The 22,471-nt window shown below is 36.3% G+C and overlaps 1 protein-coding gene across 8 annotated transcripts in view; it reads right to left on the bottom strand.

Moving 5' to 3' along the window:
• FAT1 (FAT atypical cadherin 1) overlaps positions 1 to 22,471 on the bottom strand; it is a 97,005-nt gene that overhangs the window by 31,816 nt on the left and 42,718 nt on the right. For 7 of the 8 annotated variants that reach the window (XM_068136910.1, XM_068136903.1, XM_068136906.1 and 4 more), the window contains exons 4-9: positions 13,769 to 13,830; positions 9,985 to 10,314; positions 9,305 to 9,515; positions 4,973 to 5,112; positions 638 to 913; positions 216 to 426 (exon numbers count right to left, since the gene is read on the bottom strand). In XM_068136910.1, coding sequence (XP_067993011.1) covers positions 216 to 426; positions 638 to 913; positions 4,973 to 5,112; positions 9,305 to 9,515; positions 9,985 to 10,314; positions 13,769 to 13,830 — 1,230 coding nt within the window. Of the gene's footprint in view, positions 1 to 215; positions 427 to 637; positions 914 to 4,972; positions 5,113 to 7,165; positions 7,185 to 9,304; positions 9,516 to 9,984; positions 10,315 to 13,768; positions 13,831 to 22,471 lie in introns of those variants that run through there. The other variant, XM_068136911.1, reaches the window with a different exon arrangement.

Genomic DNA, 22,471 nt, shown 5'->3' with positions numbered 1-22,471 from the left:
ACAGAGGTAACGACATCTAAATAATTTTTTCTAGTCATAGTGTCTAAATAGTTCAGGACCTTGGTAATGGCAGAGCTACATCTAGAATTAATGGAATTTTGGTTCAAAACTCACTTCCATCATATATACTTCCAACAATATACCTTGTTTTTTCACATGTCTACAGTTGAAATAAGGTTTCAAAATAAATGGAAGATGTAAGAAAGTCAATATACCTGATTCAATAGAGTACACAATTTCTGCATTTTTTCCTTTATCCTTATCTAATGCTGTAACCTGGAGCACTGCTGATCCAACAGCTGCTGACTCATACACCCGTCCCTCATAGGAAGAGCTGGTGAACCATGGAGCATGATCGTTTGTGTCACTGACATTAATGATGATTCTAGCATAGTTGCGCTTTACAGGGACATCTTGATCTCGAACCTGAAACAGCATATTACTAGGACTTAGCACTGTTATTTCATTAGTTCATTAAATATTAGTAATAATTCAAGGTTCGATCTGTTCCAGTCACAGACAAACACAAACACAAATTAAACATACAAATAAATGTTTGAATTAAGGGGACATATTAAAAAGACATTAAAAATACATGTTTGCTATTGACCACAGAAGAAATGTTGTGTTTATTTACCATTACTGTGAGAATGTGCTGGTTCATGCTTTCATGATCCAGTTTTTCTGTAGTATAAAGAGAGCCAGTTCCAGGGTCCAGGCGAAATTTTTTAAGACTGATGGGATCAGTGCTGCCCTGCATAGTGTAAATCAGTTTGTTCTTCTCATCTCTGTCTGTGGCAGTGATTTGCAGAATTTCTGTCTCTGGCATGATGTCTTCAGGTATAACCACTTCGTACTTTGCAGCAGAAAACTGAGGCCTGTGATTATTTGTATCTATAACTTTGATATACACCTGAAATGATACAATGGGAAGAAAAAAGCATCTATGATATTTCGGAAACAGAGATGGAAAAGGGTATTTCATTAAAAATCAGTCTACAATACTGAAATAATGCCACATGAAGACATTTTTTTCCCCCCAGGCAGTGCAACAGATTTAAGAGGTGTAGAGAAAAATCCGACTAAACTCCAACCTGCCTCACCTTCCTCAAAGTCAGTGTGATCTCTGAAAAAAAATCATCTGGAACTAAAAAAAGTTGACTTAGTTTGCAAGGCTACACAAGAGCTCTCACAGAGCTAAATGTGGGCAATGCAACCTGTATAGACAGAAAACAAAGCAGCTCAGGATTATTAAGGGGAAAGACTTGAAACCTATTAATTATTGGACATGTGAAAACTAAATTTGCATAGGAATGCACTGATTCCTAAGAAGTTACAGAGGAGGTGTATGCCATTAACAAAATATACTCAGTGCATGCTATTTAAACATGGTGATTCTTTGGATTTTATTTGGAATTTAAAATCTTCTCCTCTCTCTCCATTCATACTTATATCTACACTGACATGGTTTTAGTCATTTTCATAAACAAAAAATTATATTATCCACAGATAACTGAATCCCAGTTCTAAAATGTTTCTTTGGAGCAGTGTGAAGATCACAAGGAAAAATGCACACTTAATCAATGAAGAATATTCTGTCCTTCATTCCCAAAGCATAACATCCATGTAAATTTTGCATAAACAAGATTAAATATTCTGCAATAGCACAACAATAGATAAAATACTGCAATTCACTTCAAAGCATCTTAAGTATTACTTCCAGTGAAAAAGATTTGACACAGGAATGACTGGAAGTGGCTACAGCTAGAAACAGGCATTTTGTATTTCCTTTTTGCTTTCCTCCTAAAAGCAACTCAATAGTTCATACATTGCTGTTTACAGCCTGTGAATAACCTTTTCTATTTCAAGCCAAAACCCACTATACAACAAAAGCGTAAGTACAGCGATTTGACTTTTTCCAATGATATTCTTTCCTAGTGTGACACTGGTCATTTCTAGTATCATCCATCAACCACCACCACTGTAGGCCTGGAATTTGTTTGTCCTTGTTTTGCATCATGCATTTGGCATTTAGATGTATGCAAAATTCTAATAGCCTCCCCGCCTACTGCTGCTGTATTTTTCAAAAAAAGCTATTTAACTGAAGTTCTGAAAGAGTCAAATACTCTACACGTTAATGGCCTGAGGCCAGCAAATGCCTCCTAGTTTAAAGTCAGATTCATATGCTGCTTTTACACAATAAGATTTTAGTTTCTTGTCTCTCCTCCCCAGTGTCTTCAAAATGTTATTTCCCTTTTTAAATTAAACATAAAATTACTTAATCTGCTGTTCATCAAGGTCTGTTAAATTGTTTACTGTTATTTCCAATGTTTACAGTAATTGGTTTGTAAGCTAAAAGCTGCGTATGGCAAATTGTTGTTCCTAACGTATGTGCTCAGTATTCAGAATTTCCTTTGCCTGTGACTCCATTTCAATTGTTCACCAGCTTTTAGAACAACTCAACAACACAGCAACATTCAAAATTTAATCATTGTTATTTCAGTGGTAACAGAATTTACATGCTGGCAGCGCCTTCAATGTGGATTTAAGATCAACATTTTTAATTCCCCTGAAGTTAAGCCTCATCTGACATGTATCTTCTTAATGACAGTCCTGAAGTATATCTTAACAGATCAGTCCATTTGGGTGGGCCAGGAATTATGGGGGAGATAGAGAATCAGTTAAAATCAGGAGTTTGTTCATACACCAGCAGTTTCAGAGTTTGAACTAATCTATGCTCCCTGATCTACAGACCACAGTAACCCGAGACTCCATCAGCAACAGCATAATTTGGTCTTATCCCAGAAGCAGGGGGGGGAAAAGAAGACAATGCAAAGGAAGTCTTTGTGTTCACGTGTAACAGAAACCATTACCTCTGCTCCTGCCAACTCTAGCTAAGAGGGGACAGAAAATCATACAAAAAGCAATCATAGAAATAAGAGATGATAAATTTGAGACGGCTACTTCAACTCTCCTGCAGAAAATTGCTGTAGTACATGTTTGTAATGTTCCCTAAGCTTTAGAAGAAGCCAAAATAACACATTAGAGAAACTGGACAAAAGCTAGACTGTACACGTTCAAGAAGAATGAATCGCATAACCCAGAGGAAGAGGAGGAGTGAGGGTTAAAGCATTTTTGTGACCTTCCAGTTCTTAGTTGTTCTAGAAGACAAAGCAGATCATGGTTAAACTGTGACAGCTTAGGACGCCTGCATAAATTCAGCACTGGAAAAAATGTTTACAGTTGCTGAGAGCTCATATTCAGCTTTTACCAGTCCCCAGGCTATCCCAACAAACTCTGCATGGTGACATTTTTGACTGCATTCTTAGGGGTGGGGAAGCATGTGTCAAAAGCCTCTTGCTGTCTTTCTGAATTTCCTGGCAAAAGGAGTTATTTTTCAGTTGGATTTGTGTTTCTTCTAATTATTTTTGAACTATTTCACGCCTTCTCTTCAGAATTCTGTAATTAGTAGAAATAAGTCTGCTCAAAATTACAACTGGGCAATTAAATTAACAAGAAGATTCCCCAGACTTTTTATGGTGGTTATCAGCACCAGAAGCAATAGCGCCATGGCTATGACAGCAGCAAGTTCTGACGTGGGGACATGTCATGTTTGGAGATTCATGGTCTAGAACGTCACTCACAATGGTCACTGCTAAAGGAAAAGGGAGCTCTTCAAGGGAGCTGCATTCGGCCAGAGTGTCCCAGCACTGTCGCTTTCTTAAAGGCACAGCCTCAAACGGTCACACCTTTCATTCTTCTGCTATTGATTTTAGTCTATTTGCCCTATCAAGCCCCCAGACATGCAGACAGGTCAATAAAGATTCCATTTTAAACATTGACAAGAAATGTTTTTCTCTCTGGCCAAAGTGAGGAAGACAATGTTTATGACATTAGAAAAGATGGTAGAAAAACATACATACTGCACAGAAGCTGAACAAAAAATTGCATTTATAACAGATTTCCATGTACAGATGATAGCAGCAACTCGCTTATTGCTCTTTGAGCTCCTGAGGGGCAGGGTCAATGATAGGGATAGGTAACAGACACGTAACTGTCCCAATCATGTCCTTTCTATTTGAAAGAAAAGCAGAGTACCTCGAAGCTTATAGCTCCAATCACACTAACCTCAGCTAAACCTTACTTCCAAATACATTCAGGGTCTGGGCTGGAGAAGGAAACTAGACAGGAAAAACTGGAGGGCTATACATCATAACCTACTTTACTATGAGTTATTCCCAGTAGTTTCACAAAAGGCTTCTGCCTTGAAGTGAGCTTACTAGATCAAATGCAAAGAATTGCCACCACCATTGAGCCTTAGTAAAGAGGTAATCTGAAAAAAAATGGGTTTGTCTGAGAGTGTTGCTTTCGAGAATGTTTGGCAATCTCTGCCACCACTGAAGGGAAAAGAAAGAACTTAAAAAGAAAAAAAATACACAGAGATGTTATCATCTAAACTTTTGTTTCTGTACACACACCGTGCAGAAGAAGCAGTTCAGTTTCAAAAAACAATACTTGGACATAGTACAATTTGTCATCGACAGATCTTGGGGGACAACGACACGGACATACCAAGCAACCTGCCGGTGGTGGTCTTTTAAATTTAAAGCAAGGTAATCACATTACTCAGTGAATTGAGGGGAGCCGGATAAAGGATGGTAGTTCAGGTAAGTAGAATTTATGCTTTTCTTGTAAATCATGCATGGAAGGGCTTAGTTTGCTTTCATTTACTAATGTAGGAACATGATCTAACTTAAAAGTTGCTGATTCAGACATGCCATAGCATAGTAACCTTCCACTTGGACCAGCGAACAACATGGTTCTACAAGTATCAGAATCCGCTTCCATTTTAGACAGAGTCTCTATCACCAGGGAAAAAAAAAAAAAAACAGTACAGAAAAAAATGCAAGACTCAACCCACCCCATAGCTAACATTTCTTTCTTCTGTAAGTGCTTCATTAGAATTCATTACCTGAGTACTGATAGATCGGGTTCCATCTGTTGCCTCTACTGTCAAGTTGTAATTTGATTTCTGTTCTGCATCAAGAGGTCTAGCGACAATGATAGTTCCAGTGCCCTTGTCCACATCAAATCGGCTGTCATAGTTGCCACCTTGTTCAGGAAATTGGGAAAGGGAGAAGTTCACAAAACATAGCACTGCTCCAATGTTTTCATGTATGACCATGTTCTGTCTCCAGATGCTTAATGAAGGTGGAAATATATACACATATATATATACACATTTATTTTAAACTCTTGTATTTTGTTTTTTGTTGTTATGTTGTTGTTTTTTTTCCTGGTAATGTGATATGCTGTTACTTACAAATATTTAAAACTGATAAGGTTTGAATGAAGCTGATTTGCCTGGCTCATGGAAAAGTCAGCAGGTTAGTTTTTAACAAGTTTATCTACATTTTTAAAACCAGAATTTGAAGATTCCAAATAGCAGGAAACTGAGAATTACGAGGTGAAATGTGCAAGTTTATTTTGTGCACAATGTCAGGCTAATTAGTAAAAATCATACTTTCTATCAAAATAAACCTAAGTCCCAAATCAGACATACAGTCAAATTTTTGTCTTTTGGATCAGAGTACAAATTTCTGTACTCTGATTTGTATGGTACAGGTAAGATTGAAAAAGTACCTCCAAATGACTCTCATCTCAACATTATTTAAAAAATTCACTGTCTTACTCCTAATGAGATAAGCAAGACTGATCTGAGTGCTAAATGTTTAAATGCCCATGTTTAAGTATGGCCAAACTCTCTTTCTGAAGCAAATTATCTTAAGTTCCCTTGAGAAACTTTCAAATTACTCTTTGAAGTATAGTAAAATAAATGTGTAGATCAATAGTTACATGTAGTTGTTTAAACAATTATTTATCATCATCATCATGTCACCTCGAGCAGATTGTCATGAGAATACAAAGTCTATTAAGTTCAAATACTGTTAGCAGTGATAAATACTGCCATTTAACTACAATTGTTTTAGACCTCTCAATAAGCTGAGTAAAATGGAGGAATCAATTTTTATTTTGGTCAAGCCAGGGAAATAGCAAACAAATTTCTCCTAACTATGTGCACATGTTTTTCAAATTATATTTTACAAAGACAGCACTCAGAGATCATCTGAGTGCCTCTTTATCTTTCCTTTCTTTCTTTTAGAAGCATTTTGACATGCTGTTTTGGCAATCACTAAATGCCTTTCATGAAAAGCCAAGGCTAGAAGTGAGAGGGTGAAATTTAAAAAGTTGCGAATTCATACTGAATCAAAAAAAGAAGAGCGAATACTGAAATGGGGCCCCCTTCACATATAAAAAGGACTTCACCTATGGAATGTTCCATTGCATGACAGACATATCAGTTCAGGAATGACAGGATGGATTCTGCTTCACTGGATTTCAGATATTTGATAATGACAAGGATAATGTAATTTTTCCAGTTTCACTGAAAATCAACAACTCTTACTGGCCCAGCAGCAGTTTCAGAATCATATGAATGAATGTATCCATTCATACTTTTTACCAGTGTCCATGGGTTTTTTGTTTGGGTTTTTGTTATTTTTGTTTGGTTAGTTGGTTTATTTGTTTAACAAGTGTACAAGAAATTTTTTAAATGGGCTTTGTGCAGAGTGTCACCTTCAGAAGGTGAGTCTCCAGCTTTTCTTTTATAGCCAGTTACCTTTTTTTTAGCTGGCATGCAATGCCGTTTTCTCAGATGGCTCCATGAAGTCATTGCCATTTTAAGGTGAGTATGTACAAATCTGTTCACTTGGTTTCTCTGACACAAGGGTAAACTCTAACCTCTCATTTCCGCCCCCCCTCCCCATTATCAAAGAAATCATAAGGACATTGATTTTTTTTTTTTAGTAGGGGCAATATCTGTAATCCACTGAAGCAGAACTCGACCCAAACTTCTGCAGCCGGTACACTGAAAGTGTAACAGCAACAGTTTTGGCCAAAGCCAAAACTGGATGCTCTGAATTGATGCTGTATAAATGTAATGATGACAAAACAAAACAAAAACGAACCTGTCACAAATGCAACTGTGAGCACTTTGATTTCCGAAGGGTTAATTAAATAAATATTTTATAAATGTACGCTTTCATTTCAGATCTCATAATCTGGTAATAAATTATGTGATCTCAGCAGATACCTTCTGCTGTACAGTTCAGGTCACAAGCCATCTGAAAGATGTAAAATACTTCACTAGCAAGCTTGTCTCCTGGCTCAGCCAAAAAGAAAGAAAGCATGGAAAGCAAGCACAGAACACAAAGGAAAGCTGTCAATCAAATTAATTCATGCTATTAGAAACAGTAAAAGAGGGCAGTAAAGTGACCACCTGTAAAAGTAGCTGCTAACTTCACAACATGATCACATATCAAACTTTTCAAAACACTTTTACAGTCAAAACAGAATTGTTTGTTTTACAATACATGGATAAATTCTGCTCTTTCCTCTTGGGAGTTTTCTGTAAATGTCTTTCTAAATATATCAGGAAAAGTTTGGGGGGGGTGGGGGGGCATGTTAAGCATACAATAAGTATTCTGTAAACGTCCAAAAACTGTATTGCATGCTTGGAAAGAGCAAATCAAAATAATACTATCACCAGAATTCTATTCAGACATACACAGTGTTCAGAGTGCAAAGCAGTTAAAGCAAACTCAAAAGAACAATAGAGAAGTACATCCCCAACCTAATTAACAAATTTTGCTCATAAAAGACCCCAGGAAACATTATTGTTGTACTCTGTGGAAACTTACAAGACCTCTGAGGCTTTTTCTATCTGCTCTCTTTCATCTCCATGAACCACTCACCTTTTCCTGACACTATCCTTTTCTTAACCCTAATAGATGTTTCTGTTTGCTGTTGACTGGATAACCCTGCTTGAATTGGAACACAGGGAGCCTTCTTCTCTCTCCTGCTTACTTCAGCTATTTTTACGTTTTTAACTTTTCTACTCCCATGTCTGTGTGTATGTTTGGCAGAACAGCAGAAGAGTACCCTAAGCTCCAAAAGGTTTCTAAATGCAGAGCTTTGACCTTATGAACTCCACTCACTCTACATAGTTGCACACATCTCTCGCTGCTTGGTTTGTCTAAGTGTAAACTATGATCACTTTGCACAGGAATTAAATTCTTTTTTCCCCCCAGAATACATTAGGGAGAACATAAAAAAAAATTAAATATATATATTTAGTGATGTAACGATTATCAACACCATCACATGTGAAGCATGTATTTAGGGAAGAACTGTATTTGTTCTCACGTGCTTGGAAGTTTTCTGAGATAACCATCAAGCGGAATTTGTATATTCCTGCTGCATGTATTAGTTTTACAAACTTTGTCTTTAACTGTTGCTGTTCTCAGCATCCCTTAGGACACAGACTATAGCATGCCAGACCTTTAAAATAATCACCTTTTAAAGAAATAATGCAAAAAATACTCTCCCCAACAACTCAACATCATAGTCGTGGAAAAATTTTCAGTAGTAACCAAGGTTAAAAGGGTCCTTCTCTCTCTCATGAATGTGGCAGAAAAATCCCAATCTGATAGGGCTGTTTTAAGACTAGAAACAGTTCACTACAAGGTTCCTCTCCTGAAATAAGGCTGTGCTACTCTTCCTGACTCTAAACCCTGTAACCCATGACATAACCTGCTTTTACTATTGGCTATACACTGAACACTCTGTATTCCCAGTGCCCATAGGTCTAATGAGTACGTATAAAAAGTACTACTTGTTTTGTCACCACAGCACAGTCATATTAGTGAGCAGAATCCCCCTTTCAACGGTGGAGGCTAAGGTATGATGTAGTAGTAAGAACAGAAACAGGAAGAAATTTGCTGTGGTTAGGAATATTGCAAGCTTTTGTCTTAGTACTGAATTAAGGGACAGCAAACTAAGAAGCAGCCCACAGAACAAGAAATCAATGTGAACAACATCATCTCTTTGGGTGTACTATCCTGATTTGCAGAAAACTGGCATTTTATTTCTTTCCCTATCCTACAGTCTGAGATTGATTTGGTTAGCTTTAAGGTCACTGACACAACATTCAGAAGTCATTTCTGAAACTTTAACACAAGCAGATATTTTGCAATGTCATTTTAATCTTTGATATATGGTGGCATAGATAAAAAGATGTAATTCTGATTTATAATGAAATAAAGAAAAAAATATGCATCTACACAACACCAAAATCTTGAATTCTTTGGAAGAGCTACCAAGAAACCAAGCTGCAGCGAGTCCTCCAGTATCTCAGACTGCATGCATTTGTTTCTAATAATAAAAGCCCTTAAGGCATCCTTACCCGTTATGTCAAACCAAAGTGGTGTTCCAAGAGGTTCAACAGCTATTACACCAATCATGTGAGCAACTGGGTCACTTTCCATCACCGTGAAAGAAAAAAATGACTCCTCAAAATAAATGGGCTCTGTGGGTGGGACAGGCTTTGGAATCCATTCAATGTGAAGTCGCGTAGTTGATGATTTTTGTGGACGGCCATTATCTACAGCTTTAATCTGTGAAACAGAAACATCTTTTAGGACACGGGACCGCATAAATCATTATGTCACATAAAGGGAAAAGCAGCAATAAGCTCCAAGCATGTTTGCTTGTGAGAGATACATTCAGAAAGGTTAAGTGTCTCTCAAAGTGCCACTTGCTCTTCATGGGCTACAAATGATAGTTGTACAGACTGTTACCATAAACTCACTTTTATTTTGCTTTCTTCCTGAAAGAGAGTCAAGCTAACTGCTCATGTTCCCTCATAATGTTCTGGAAATAACAGCAGTTTCTTGATTTAAACATCTGAGATCATCCTTACAAAAACCCAACAAAATAAACCAAACCTACAAAACATCTTCTGGATTTGTTGAAGCTTTCTTGTTTCAGATATTGCACTCATCTGCCACCTACTGAATGAGAAGTGATGAAAACAGTGACGAAAAAACACTTCATGTATTAACGATATAAAAGAGTTTGACTCACTGAAAGGATATCGTAGTCCCTTGCTGCAGAAAATTTCTTTGATGAAACCACTCCAGTTTTTGGTTCAATAAAGAATTTGCCATGTTCATCGCCATCTTCAATGCTGTAAGAGATCTCTGCATTGGGGCCTTCATCTTTATCTGCAGCAATAACTCGATAGATTGGCTCTCTCCTAGCAGCTCTCTCTCGTTCTGGTTTACCACGCTCTGGAAGCTGGATTTTGTAGAACTTCTGCAGGAACTGAGGCTTATTGTCATTCTCATCTAAGACCTTCACAATCACCCGTGCAATTGTTGACTTTGCAGGGATACCGTTGTCTGTTACTGTTACCTGTTTGTATTAAAAAAGATAGGGTTAGCACTCAATCCAAACAACCCTTCCAATGACACTCTTAAAAGCATATTTTCTTGCAACTGCCTATGACAACTGTAATGATCAGCTTGCTTTTCAGTTTATTTGATTTTACACCTCTGAAGATGCAATTCATAATAATATAAGAAGACCTTAATTCTTCCTTATTTAATAGCTCGTTGCATCTATAGCAAAGTGAAAAACTGATGCTGATGCTTCCTGCAACAGCTCAATTAGCAGAAGAGCTAAAGAATCACGCCTATTGTCTTCTGGTTGTACTCCACCATCCACAGAAAAGCTAAAAAAGCTAATAGGCTCAGACAGATGTTAGCCATTTTCAAAGGAGACTTCAGTTGCTATTACATAAAGCATTTAAAGAAACACAAATTCCTCACTGATAACAGTATTACCTGACTTCTGCCAGTTTAGCTAAAGTTCCTTTTCTGAATGGGATGTTTTCCAAAACACTGGCATTAAAGACACAAGGAATAATAATTGGTAAAGACACTTTTGTTCTTTGTCAGTCTTTCATGTTATTTTCATTACTTTCTCTTTGTTGTTGGTTTCAATGAGTCTCCCATTTTAGGGACAACTTTATGATAGAGAGCAGCACTGTTTCTCAGCCTTTTTATGATGTTATCTTAATTTTCCTTTTTTCATTCCTCTTTTTTTTTTTCTCCTTCCCCCTCCTACAATAATCTCTCTGTAAACGTTCAGCGCCAGGCTGGGTGGGGATTTGATCAACCTGATCTAGAGGAAGGTGTCCCTGCCAATGGCAGAGGAGTTGAAATGAGAAAATCATTGAAGTCTGATCCAATCCAAATTACTCTATGATTTCATTCTGATCAGTACTTTTTTTTCTCATACATTTTAGGAAATAAGGAAATGAAAATAAACATGGCATGAATTGAAAACATGAAGGAAATGAAAGAATATGATTAAACACAAAACACAGTAAATATAGCATGAAATTCAAATACTCATGTTCATCTCTACAGATGGTAGGATTTCCACATATATGACTATCTGTTCCCTTTGGAAGTTTTAGTGAAACATCAGCACATAACTTTCAGTTTGGGGAAAAAAAAATAAAATAAAATCTCCCCCAAAACACATCCCAAAACAGTAAATATCAAGGGGTACAGAACAACTTGTCTGGTAACAAAACTGGCACTGCCCCAAGACAAGCAGAAAAAAAAAAAGGAAATCTGAGGAAAATTTAGTCTGATTTGAATATAGTATCAGTTCTGATGGCATTACTGACATAACAATCAGAATACTGATATGAGAGAATAACATGAAGGTAACCTAAAATAACTGCATTTAGAAAGTGTCAGTTGGCACTCAGATAATAGTTTTAAGTTGGGAAAAAAAAGAATGTGGCATATTAATTACTATTATGTAAGCAGGAGTGCAATCAAGGATCAAATTTAATAGAAAACAAGGAATAAATCCACCAACCCATCTGGTCACCATTTCAATGCTCAATTAATTAGCCAGATGCTCAGCACTTGGCTCATAACATTGCCCCACCATTCTGTGCATTTCTGGGTTTTTTTCAAACCTACTTTGGGCAGTACTCTCTGTCACTATTGCTCTGTAGTTAAAAGAGTTTTTTTCATTGAATACTTTGCTTACTTTTATTTAAAAATGGGATTCGAACTGAAGGAAGAATGAAGAAGATAAATGATACCAGCAGGCAAAAGCTGATATTCTGAACTAAAGAGCCATCAACTTGATCTTCACAGAGAATGCTGCAAGAGGAGGGTTTAAGTACCATCATGTGATACTGTAACCTTCTAAAAAAAACCACTTTCTGAATCCTGTGTGTTATCTAGCTGTAACTTAAGGTTAAATTAGCAGGCATGACTGCTAGCAAGGCAGCTCCCCGTAACATTACACTGCTAGCGTGATCTCTGGCATAAGTTTTGGCCAAGTAGCACACTACCACGTTACCTAGCTGCAGCCTTGAAGTTCATGCTAATCAGACATCATTCTCAACAGACAACTTGGACATGGCCACCATGTTCCAGGGATAAAATATAAGCAATGAAAGCTATTCTGTAACAAGTGGCTTTGGGATCAGAGAATGATTCACATCTCATTTTATATACTGCATAAATCTAGTACAAAAGGCAGAATAATATGCATAAAAGTTACAAGATACCCATGTTAGCACCTTTACACATAGCACGGATCAAGAAGTAAGCTATAACTGACATGAAGTGCTTTAGAAAAATGACACAATCAGATTTAAGGGGGTAATTTAAAAAGATAATGACTTTACAATTTAGAAGAATAATGTCTAGTACTAAATCACATTTGCCACTTAATTAACTTTGCTGTTACTGCTACTAGAAACACACTGCAGAGGATATTCCACTCTATTGTTAGAGTTATTTCCAAAGCTGATATAGAAGTTAAAACAATAATACAAATTTGGTCCAACAGTTGCATTAATCCAGGTTGTAATGCACTAAAAAGACAGAAAAGGGCCAAGACTGCTCCAGGAAGACTGTATAGTGAAGTTCTGCAAGCCTTCAAGTCAGTGCAGTCCTTGCATTCCTATTGGAAAACCTCTCTACAGATTTCACAAGTTCAGAGTTAAGTCCAGACTTGATTCTCTAGCTTTAGTTTTGCTCATGTTGCAGTCTTATCTATCATCCAGGAGCAGAGGCACAATAAAACATTCCAGATAAATCTTAGTATGTAAATTATACCACTGTGAATATTCAGTCTTCATCACAGATAAGGTACAACATTGTCAGACTGCAAGATGACACTGTGAAACTGGAAAACTTAGCTATCTATGTGGGGTTTCTTCCCATGTTGTTTGAGAGAATGGAAATACCCATTACATAAATTTCAGATGATGTACCTAAATAAAAGAGTAATGCCACAAATTTCATGCTCTTGGAATCCAACTCTGTAACATGCATATTGCAACCCATCTATTTATGTGATTGACAAATATGATATGCAGAAAAGTCTACTCACAACTGTTTGCATTCTCAATGTTAAAAAGAGATCCTGCACTTCTTTTTCAGAGATCTATGTTCAGTAAAATGCAAGTAAAATAGCTATTCAAATATTTAAACAGGAAGACTAGAAAAAACAAAGGAATCTCACTCCTTTCAACAACCATGCCTTTGTACTTCTTGAAAGAAATCACTATTTACAGATATAAAAACAAAAAGTTGCCTATCTTAACTCTTTTCTCAGAATAAAGTCCAACACAGGTTTTATGAGATAGGTAGTTTTCTGCATTGCAAAATAATGAACACAGAAGCCAATTACTTCTGCAATACAGCACTCTATGAAATTCAGTGCTCTAAGTTCTTCATATAGCAATCAAGTCTGGTAAAACTTAACTCTCTGTAAAAGAGCAATGAACAGAGTCACTCTTTTTCAGAGTACCAAAGATATTATTTACCTCCAGTATGTGTTCTCCCTGCTGCTCTCGATCTAGTTTTCTAGATGTGGTTGTAATTAGACCTGCAAACATAAAAGTATAATTAATCAGACTGTTCAAGAAAATAATATGAATTAAAATTTGGTTAAATCAGTGGTTACTGATATACTCAGTTTCTTCTTAGGCGGTCTCTTCTGTTTTTTTGCAGAACTTAAACTTTCATTAAAGGGAGGGGTAAAGGGTTTCCAATCCTTAAGGGTCATGAATACAAGCTTTGCATTCTGAAGGTTAAGCTGTTGTAGCCCTTACGACAGACACAGTTCAATTTCCCAACACATCTGTACATGTCCTGCTTCTGAGAAGGGATGTATATAATTCCCTCACATGAAGTAGTTTTCAAAGGGTTTACATATACCTTATTCAAAGGTGTTTACACGTTATTTGAATAATTATCAATCTCATCAGGAGAAGTATCTCTTTGTATTTTTATTAATAGTAACAGAAAAAGAATGGCCAGAAGAGATGCCACAGTGATGGCAACCCGAGCTGTTTGTATGTTGGGTTGATTTGGAAATGACAAGAAGTCAAACAATTGCTGCTGGCAATAGCAAAGAAAGAGCACAGGTCTTTGATGCACAATGTTAGATTTTGTTGCAAGAGTTTGATACAACTTTGATGCAAGATTAGGAAAGCATAATGAGTTTTGTTTTAAATGAAGAATATCAAAGAGTAACAGGTGACAAGACAACAGTGAAATCAAAACACAAAAGGATCTTACTTGGATTAATTCCCCTTAACAGCAGATTCAAAATTTTAACTATTGAGTTTTATGAAAAGTAAAATCAGTCAATTCACAATTATAGTTGAATGGCTTGGTATATTGTGGGTTAACCATGCCATGGATTCAGACACAAAATTACTTGGTTTCTTTGTTCAGGTTGACCCACAAACACCATTGCTATGTTCACATGACACTGAGCCTGTGCTCAATAGACCCAGCTCAGATTTTCCTGGGAAAAAACCCAAGATTTGGATCTGTCCAACTTCAGACACTGGCCAAAGCCTCCCATATCCTCTGTAGTAGAAATCTAGCATGTATTAGATACAGAAGACACTGCAATGTCTTCAGACCTTTTACCCAGCTTTTTACAGTGACACGAAAGCATTGCCATTTTGATCCTTAATTGTCAAACTGAAAAACAGGGATGTAATTACCTAATTAAGGACAAAGTAGCAATCAAAACACAGGCTGCATACTTCATGTATTTTATTTTTTTTTTTACAATAGTATAAGCTTTTTATGAATAAGATCTCTTATAGGCGAAATTAATATCCATTTATCAGGTTTCCCAGGTTAATCTGCTACAATAAAAAAGCCTTAAATTTCGTCTCAGTTCATTAAAAATAGAGCGTGAAAGTGAGAAGAGCAGTAAGGATTTCAATTTTACTTCAAAGAGAAAGGCCAACAGAAATGGAATTGCATACTACCAGTGCATAGGTGCCCAATGCTGATGTCAAAATAAAATTGTAGTCTATGTATACTAACAAAATAGCCTGTATCGAGGAACAAAACCTATATAGCAAAGTATTACAGCTGTCAAATGTTCAAATAACTGTTCTTCAAAAAATGAATTGTGGAAATAATGGCTGTTTCACTTACATTCAAATCTGCATTTGTTTTTCTAGCACTTTGGCTTGCCATTGTATCAAATCCATTGTATGCCTAGTATTCTAGACAAAGATCTATCATATTCTACCTACTTTACAGTTTTACAACATATAGAAGATATGTGTATTATTGTTAGGATACATCTTTTGGTATTATGAAGTAATTGCCCGGAGTTACAAAGAAAATGGGAACGAAAGTAAAAACCAAACAAATAAAAAGAATGACAACTCTATTAATGTCCTTGAGGTAATGTACTCCCATAGAGATTACAGAGCTGTGAACAATGACAACTGAAAATATTTATTGTCACATATTCTAAATAAAGCTTTCTCCTAATATCCTGGCTAAGGCTGGTCATGCCACACCTTCTTTTTTCCACATGCTCTATGGGGAATAGCATAGAGCTGTTAACTGGATGTGAACAAATGGCAGAGCTAATGCCTCACCTGCTTTCTCTTGAGCCAAGGGACCTGTAGGTGAATTCAAGAAACATAAGCTTTCCTGAATACTTCTTTCTACTGAGTACCTCCTGAGAAAGCTAGCACAAGCCCTCACATGAAGCATTAATCCTCTGAGACTCACCACAGTTACAAGAAAAAAGGGTAGGATTCAGCATAGCCACTAAAGGATTTAGCTGTTGTAATAGCTAGCTTAAGGATGGGGAATATCCCAAAAAGCACAGGCAGAATAAAGTAATTCCAGTGGAAATATCTCATCATGCTTGTATTTTTCTGAATATTCAATACACAGTGTACACCCTCTGACAACAGTAGGCTACACTTCTCACAATATCTGCAAGTAGAGAATTTCTAATCCCTAACAGCAGAAAGATGGCACCTTTCCATAGTTTCCTATCCACTTTTTCCTCATCAAGAACCATTAAGAATGGAGCAACCACTAATAAATGCCAATTAATATTTTGGGGGTGGGGGGGAGGCTTCAGAAACAAACAGGAAAAAAATTTTAAAAAATCACAAATGCTTTCACTGCAAGCACTCCAGACAGAATTCTGCCATGGACTACTCTAGATACTACCATTTGTTAAAAGAATTCTAATTTCAGGTATTAGTTCTGTTAATGAAGCTGGTCAACAAAACTTAAATGGCTAAGGAGAAAAATAACCAGTAAGAACAAAATATATATTCTTTTGGTCTGTAAAAACTTCCATTCTTTTCAACCAATCATGCCACACTCCTGTTAAAACACTTCAGACCAATAACAGAAGGGTTTAGTTTTCACCATATATATCCTGTATATTCAGCAGAAACTAATGCCAACAAAGGAAATGTAACACTTCTGGATTTAGAATCACATACACATGCATGACATTCTTTTTATTTAACTCTTTACTGCTAGCCATGTTCCTAAGTGAAAATTTAGCTTCAGTGAAGTGTTTCATTACAGCAATTGTGAAGTTGTTCTGTGTTGGTTTTTTTTTCCCTCTCAAGTTTATCTATATTATAATGCTTCATTATAGCATGCTTAACGATGCACTGACCGATTTTGTGAGTTGTAAAAGAGCTTCTCTGAATTAAGGTGGTGATAATAAACTCAAGAGTTCCTATGCAGAGTGGCTTTTGTGACTACCCATTAAGAAGTTTGTGGAGAATCTTTGGATCTCATGTAAATCAGCTCCCTGCAATAAGAGCCACCAGTCTGCTCTTTTTATGGAAAACACAAGTTCTATAGCTTTTTAGACTGAGCTCCCTCTCTTTTCTGTAACAAGAGATCTCCTTGCTGTGCCTTTCCCTCCTCACAAATAAATGAATAACCACATCTCTGCACACGCCATGTCCAGATAGAAGTGGAAAGTAAAAGATTAATTAATTTCTGAAGAAGTCTATAACATAACCACAGTTTTCAAATCCTTATCATCAGGTGGGGAGAATCTTTTCACTAATGAATGAAAGAAATGACAGAGAAATTGAGTTCATTGTGACAGTGAACTCATTTTTGAAGGGAAACTGGCTTATAGAGCATGATTTTGCAGTTACATTTTCATGTTTTCCTTCTGCTTCCTCTTATCAACCCCCTACTCACACACACAAAGAAAACAATAGGAATAGTAAGTTGTAGTAATTCACATCTGTGTTATTCCACCTGGAAATCAATGCACACTATGCCTAGATGGGGTAAAGCATCCTTGAGAAAGCACAAATTTATAACAAACATTTCTAAGCTAATCATGAGCAAATGGTATCTCTAGCAAATTGGTGCAATTTTCCTATTCAGCAACGATTTTAAACTTCACCTCAGCAAAAATATTTTCATAACAGGAGCTTAATAATTTAGAGAGACTTTGGATAAACCACAGCTGTTCTGCCTCACTAGCTGGAGAGGTGCTATAATGAACTGAATGTAATTGTAAAAATCCATAACAAAATTAAAAGAAGCCAACCACACACCAGGTAACAAATACAATTGTATTCTCCCTTCCTTTCTCCTTTGAGTTACATCCTGGGGATATCTGTTGTCTATCTGAGGTCTACTGAAAAAACAAAATAGTTACAACTGTTTTCAAAGAAAATTTACTTCAGATTTCTATTTTAAACAGTATTAAAACAAACAGACCAAACCACAACTACAGAATTCAACTCGGTAAATATAAATAAACCTGCTACATTTGGAACAGAAAATAGCACAAGGGAGCTGACATTAGCAGAAATTTATTTTATCCCTTATAAGAGCTTTCATCTCTGTGTCCAGTTACACAATGTTATCTCTGTATCTGAAAAACAGCACAACTGATTCAATTGAAATGGCTGTCTCTTTTAAAACATTAAGTGGGCACCATGTTAAGAAAGTTAATATTAATTCCATATTATTAGCTGTCTTTATGGCACAGGTGATCTCAGTGATGAAAGAAATACTGTGAAGGGAGTTAGTGATAAGCCATGGACCTTTTCCTGACCTCTACTCCCATGGCTGCCCCACTGGGAGTCATCCTCCTCCATTCTCTCTGGCCTGAATTAGGACCCAGCGTAACATACACTCCACCAGTATTGCAGAAAATGTAGTCTTTGCAAGAAGAGAAGGAAGGTTCAAAATTTGTATCTTTTTGTGTATATATCATGCCTTCCCTACTGCAAACATACCTACAAATGCGTGCATCTGTGGTTTCAGAAATATAAACAGACTTTACAAACATTCAGCTTGCAGTGATGAAGGTTCTGGAGCTGGATGGGAATATGGCTGCTTGCCACTGCTAACCCATCATGATCTAGAAGACTAAAGCATATGCCAAGTCTGTTAAACTGCCTCCAATGTATTTGAACCAACAGGCTTGATAAACATAGTATAACACTATTAGAACTGTAGTGTATGAATACAAATAGTTTCTCTGATCTTTGAGTGCACTGACACTAAAGGTTTAATCAGTTTAGTAAGTTTAACCAGGGAATCAGTTACAATATTTTAAATCAACAACTTCAACAGATACAAGACACTGGAATTAAATGTAAGGGAGATCACATTTTGTTGGTGAGATTTTTGTTTTCTTTATTAAACACAAAAAAACATCACCAGTCAACAGAAATGGTTTCCCTGGACTGCATTAGTGCAACTCAATCAGTTTAAAGATCAGTTTACTTAGAATGTATTATTAAGCTCTCATTCCCCTACTTCAACCTCAGAAATTACAAATTAGTAATGAATTATCTTGTTATTTTCTTCACAAGGTCTTAATATAGGAAGAGATGAAGGAAGTATGGATTTTATATTCCCATGTGGCTATGTGGCTGTAATAATAATCCGGTTTGACTACTGCGTAACACAACAGTGGGCAAATTACAGTATACATTCTGCAAGGCAAAGACCAGTCATGTCTCTTCAAGTGATAAAAATGCTGTCATACCTCAGGGGAGGATTTCCACATATTCATCATAATTTAAAAAATATAAAGTAGTCTTCCCTTTTACATAAAATTGTATGTATTTCTTTTGTCTGACTGACTAAGAAGCCCACAGGAATCAGCAGTTCCTCCTCATTAAAGTACTTAGTGTGATCAAGTCCTGTCTTAGACATCTCTGACAATACAGTGTGCATAAAGTCTCACTGTAAGGAAGTTTCTTATGACACTGTTTTGAACTGCTTCCAGTTTCTCAATACTTTCTGGAATATGGACCAAATGACTGATAAGGACAATAACCCATGATTATTTAATCACTGCCACAGAAAATTTTATTTTGTTTTAGTCTTCCTTTCAACTGATTTTTAGTTAACTATCATTTACACCTAACTTACTTTATAATGAATTACCATCAGAAAAGGCCCTCATTTACTTTCCAGAGAAGTTCACATAATCTTTTTGGCAAGACTGTAGTCAAATCTTGTCTTCCATATAAGCCAAGACAAGACTTCACAACCAATGTAAATAAACAGATTAATTAAAACAGATCAATGAAAAGTAATAGTAGAGGGATTCGAGAGGAGATTTCAGCTTTGCAGCTGACAAAATATAAACTCTATGTCTTACCAGTCACATATAAATGATGACTATACGCTTGATGGCGTGCCATTGTAATGTGTCACCATGAAGGCAGACTGCTGAGTTAAACAAATAAGAACATAGTCCCAACTAGCTATCATACTGCAGAGAGCATATCACAAAGGAACTGAACAGCTTTGGTTGACAGGCCTATAGAGTTCCTTAGCCATTTGACTTGCTTTTTCATTCCTAAACTCTTCCTTGTCCTGAACACCTTAACAGCTCTCCATAAAACCAGTAACAGAATTGTTATGAGTAATTTTTAAGTGCTGAAAATAAGATGGTAAACATATAATCCCAAAAGAAACTAGCAATATCATCTAGAATCACATTAAATGGCTTCACATGCCTCTTCTGCTCAAGTAAAACACTTTGATGCCATTTCTGTTTCTTTTCAATAAAGACTATAACAAAGGATACCACTTTTCAAGAAAAACTGAGAGCCCAGGTTCGTCTTTCCACTTTCATAGCTGAATATTATAACCATTAGCTACAGAGTTATGTTATTGCCCACTTGTTCACTCTGTCCTCTTGAATCTTACCTTTGTTTGCTATACAGTTGTTAAAGTAGAACAAACACCACTTCTAGATCTAAAGCTAGCACAGCTTTCAGTCTGTGGCTTAACAGACTTTTCTAGGCAGTTTAACTCCACTTTTGGGGGTAAAGGAGTAGTTCTCCACTTCATCTATGAACTTTTCAATCAGTGTATTCCACAAAAATGAGTTGCACTAGCCAATAAAGAGATAGTTTTAGAAAAATTCAAAGGGTACTGCAGTACAGTGTGCTGAAATCAGTGCTCCCTGTATGTTAAGTAGAGCATGGTTACACACATCTAGTGCAGTTTTTGCAGCTTTGGTGCCTTTCCCTATTCAATTCCCATGCGTAGCACTCAGGCAAAAGCTAGCAAGACATTTCCACAGTGAACAGGCACCTAGACAAACTCCACACTGAAAGATCTAAAATGCTTTACAGAACTACACGCTCCATTTGCTCTTCAGATCATATTTTACTTTTATTTATTTATTCCTGGTTTCAGATGCTGATGCAGATGCTCTGGATTTTGTCCACAAAAAAACCAGAAATCACAACCATTTTTGGCACATTTATCTCAGCTGGGTAAATACCTTGCCCTTTGAATGGTACTTTATGAAAAGTAAAGCAATAACTGAGATCTCAGTCCTACTCAAATCAGAATTGCCTCAAATAAGCGGTAACTAGCTTAATCCATAGGGACATGCTTTTGTCAGCACTTTATAGAGATTTATTAGTACAGGAATATCAGTGTTTATGAATTTGTTACTTGTTGCCATGACAGACAGCTTTGTAATAAAGGGTCAAAAAGTAAGTTACTTAATCCTATGGCTGATATTTCATACCATCAGTCACTATGTTAATCACTAACCAGGCAATTTAACTACACAATCCCACTACTACAAAGCGTAAGTGCAAAGTGCACATGTGAAGTCAAGAGTCACTTTCCTGAATTATTTTAACAGCATCCAGATAAAGACCTGGAATTTGCAGTCCAGAGTACTCATGAATCATCATAGCTATTGCAAGCCGAAAAAGAAAAAGGCAAGTAACCCGCCAAAATCTATTAAAAGATATGGTACAAGGAAGAAATGCCACAAACAACTAAGTCACCCAATCCAATAAATACTGTAGAGCTTCAATTTCAAGCACGGTATAATTTGTGTTTAGTGATGGTATCATCATAAAAAACTGCTCAAATGTACCTCACTCTAATTACTCACAGAATACATTATTTTCAGTCTGGATTTAAGGTGACAGCAGTATACCTGCTTCTGAGTAACTCTTTTACTAGTAAAACTACTTGGGGAATAATGAAAGTAAATATATAAATAACACCCACCCATCCACCTACACTAGACAAAACAACCCTACGTGTAATTCATATGTAGCAAGATAATAAAAAATTGCTGCTAATAATATGAACAGATCTAAAAATTTTGAATAGAAAGTAAAAGCCAAGTATGAATATTGAAAGGAAGCTAGTAAGTGCTGATAAATTTTCTACAGAATGAACTTTAATCTTACTATCAACAATACACTATAAATTTCTGTTATCTCTTTGCTTACCATGCAAAAATACTCTTGCCTTCAGCACCACCTGGTATACTAAAGCCACACCAATTCAAAGCTCAAATGCCTTTAGCAATTAACTCTAAGTAACCTGATCTTTGTCACTCACCTTTATTATCCTATTTTGAGAAATATAATCCTTAATAATTTAGTACAAAATTATTGCCATAAAAACTCACATAATCTTGAAAGACCTTCATTATTTTAGCATATCTAAGACTTTATCTAGGCAAAGAACAAATGAGACCACCCACTGGATCTAGAAGTGCACAGGTTATACCAGCACAAAACCAAAGCCTTTCATACTTAGATGTAGTTAATAATTTCTTTACACCACTGTACTAGTAATTGATGCCACCAAAAAAACAACAAAAGAAAACAAAGGAGTAAGCAACCACACAAAATACATCTCAATACTAAAAATACTCATTTTATTCTAGATAGAATTACTAATTCATGAAAGAA

Source organism: Melanerpes formicivorus, unplaced genomic scaffold, assembly GCF_026170545.1.
Source record: "Melanerpes formicivorus ecotype bairdi unplaced genomic scaffold, bMelFor1.0.p_v2 SCAF_4, whole genome shotgun sequence".
NCBI lineage: Eukaryota > Metazoa > Chordata > Aves > Piciformes > Picidae > Melanerpes > Melanerpes formicivorus.
The sequence above is the reverse complement of the archived record's forward strand: the minus strand, read 5'-3'. Positions and strand labels throughout refer to the sequence as shown.